The sequence below is a fragment of the Morone saxatilis genome, unplaced genomic scaffold, assembly GCF_004916995.1.
Source record: "Morone saxatilis isolate NCDOM2014 unplaced genomic scaffold, NCSU_SB_2.0 Contig6, whole genome shotgun sequence".
Classification (NCBI taxonomy): Eukaryota; Metazoa; Chordata; class Actinopteri; family Moronidae; genus Morone; species Morone saxatilis.
Genome location: NW_023340206.1, coordinates 2159741 through 2161606, shown reverse-complemented (window position 1 = coordinate 2161606; position 1866 = coordinate 2159741). Strand labels below are relative to the sequence as shown.

Genomic DNA, 1866 nt, shown 5'->3' with positions numbered 1-1866 from the left:
AATGTGTGGGTGGAGATATAAAGCTTTTTCTGTCTCTGTCAGGTCCTCCAGAGAAGCCCCCAATGCCCCCCACAGTCACACAGGTAAAACAAAACTTCCTCTGGTATAAATTTGGTAGAAGATATATTTAGACGTGTTTCTTTATTAAGAAAAGAATGATCAAGCAGTAAAGACGACCACAAAAGTTGTACGGCTGACAATTGTAGGATTGAAATGCAGAGCTATGTATTAAATTTGGTCATTAAAGAATACATTTTGTGTCGTTGTAGCCTCGGCCCACAGCTGAGCTGGACCGATCAGGTGATCAAGTTTACACCGGCGTCATGGCAATGGTGAAACAGGTGGTCCAGCTGAAGAATGATGTCAATACACTGCCTGCCTCCGAGTATCCCAACGCTGTCAAAGTAGGTGCAAGTGTGTGCTTCAGTGTGTGTACACTACTCTGATTAATGTTTTTGCTGGTTTTTGTTTCTGCGAATATCCTATTTAACATGACTGTTCTCGATAACACTTGAAAAATGACAAATATGGTTAAAGTTTGTGGCAGTTGAGGTAGGGGTTCATCCTCTGGGGAGCATGAATAAGCTGCCACCTGCTCATAAAATTTAGGTCAAAAAGCCACACACCAAGTAGCTCCCGTCAAACAAATATTGCAAGTGACATTTTGAGTTCTGACATTTCCAGTTGTTTTCTACAAGTTTCTGTTTCATAGACTGTTTTTTGATCCAGCACCCATCTAAGTTGGTCTTTTTCATCATGTTTATGGTCAACATGAAGTAATATTCCTTAGACTAAGAGCCTATAATGCCATTTTTCAGATATATTAGTGAACAGGGGAGGGCACTGTTGTGTCACAGCAGACAGATCTAAAGCCTAAGTTTCTGTCAGGTTATGGAGGGAGTTTTTTGGTTTTAATGCTGCTACTTTTTCCTTTTTCTCCCAACTTTCTCCCTCTTCCACCTCCCGTCCTCCTTCTTCCCTCCCCCCATCACACCCACCACCTGTTTTTGCCTCCCTCTCTCCCTCAGGCCGTGGGTATCACTCTCCGTAGTCTGATTCAGAGTGTCGATGAGATCCTGCCCTCTCTGCACAGCTCTGTCACAACAGAGGTAGGCCTCACTTCCTCCCTCTTTGCATCGACCACTGTCCTCATTGTTTTCAAAAGGTGTATGTGCATGCAGTCATTAGACCAGATATAGCTTGATTATATGGTTTGAGATGGTATCTGCTGTGCATTAAAATAGGACACGGATACAGTATCCAAGGACGGTTAAATGTTTCATATATGTTTGTTTCACATGTACTCTTCTTTGTAAAGATATTCCTTTTTTTAATTTACTTACTTAAAGAGATAGTCACTTGTACTTTCTTTTCTGAGCAGTCTTACTGTAGATTATTGCAATTAGTGTCTTGTTGCAGCTGGAAACTTTTGGGTGCTAAAATAATAGAACATCTGATCTGTTCTAAACTATTGCTGCAGTATACCATATTCTGAACTCCTCTTTGGGTTTCTAAATATAACTTTCAGAAAAGCATTGGCCATTGTGAACTGCAGTCAGCATCCTGTTGCTCATGCTCGCACTCTGTACAGTGTGTGTTGGCCCGGCCACACTGAATAATGTTATTTGGCATCTGTCCCCCACCACCAGCACTTAAAACCAAAAGCTAGGAGTCTTATATGATGTAAATGAATTCACATTTCTATGCAGTTCATATAATTAGAGAACAATAAAAATTGCACTATTTAGGTATACAATAACCTATTAACAAAATCACACTAAGCCATAAAAGAACTGAATCCAATCTTTGAAAACTGTATCATGTGATCGTCTCTCCTCCACTGTCTCAGATTGAGGGCACTAAGAA

General features: G+C 40.7%; 1 protein-coding gene across 1 annotated transcript in view; it reads left to right on the top strand.

Moving 5' to 3' along the window:
* Positions 1-1866, top strand: part of LOC118340134 (protein-tyrosine kinase 2-beta-like) — a gene marked incomplete in the record, with an annotated part of 28100 nt that overhangs the window by 12923 nt on the left and 13311 nt on the right. Inside the window, 4 exon segments of the mRNA XM_035678002.1 lie at positions 43-83; positions 270-404; positions 1029-1109; positions 1850-1866. Of these exon segments, the coding sequence (XP_035533895.1) occupies positions 43-83; positions 270-404; positions 1029-1109; positions 1850-1866 (274 nt within the window).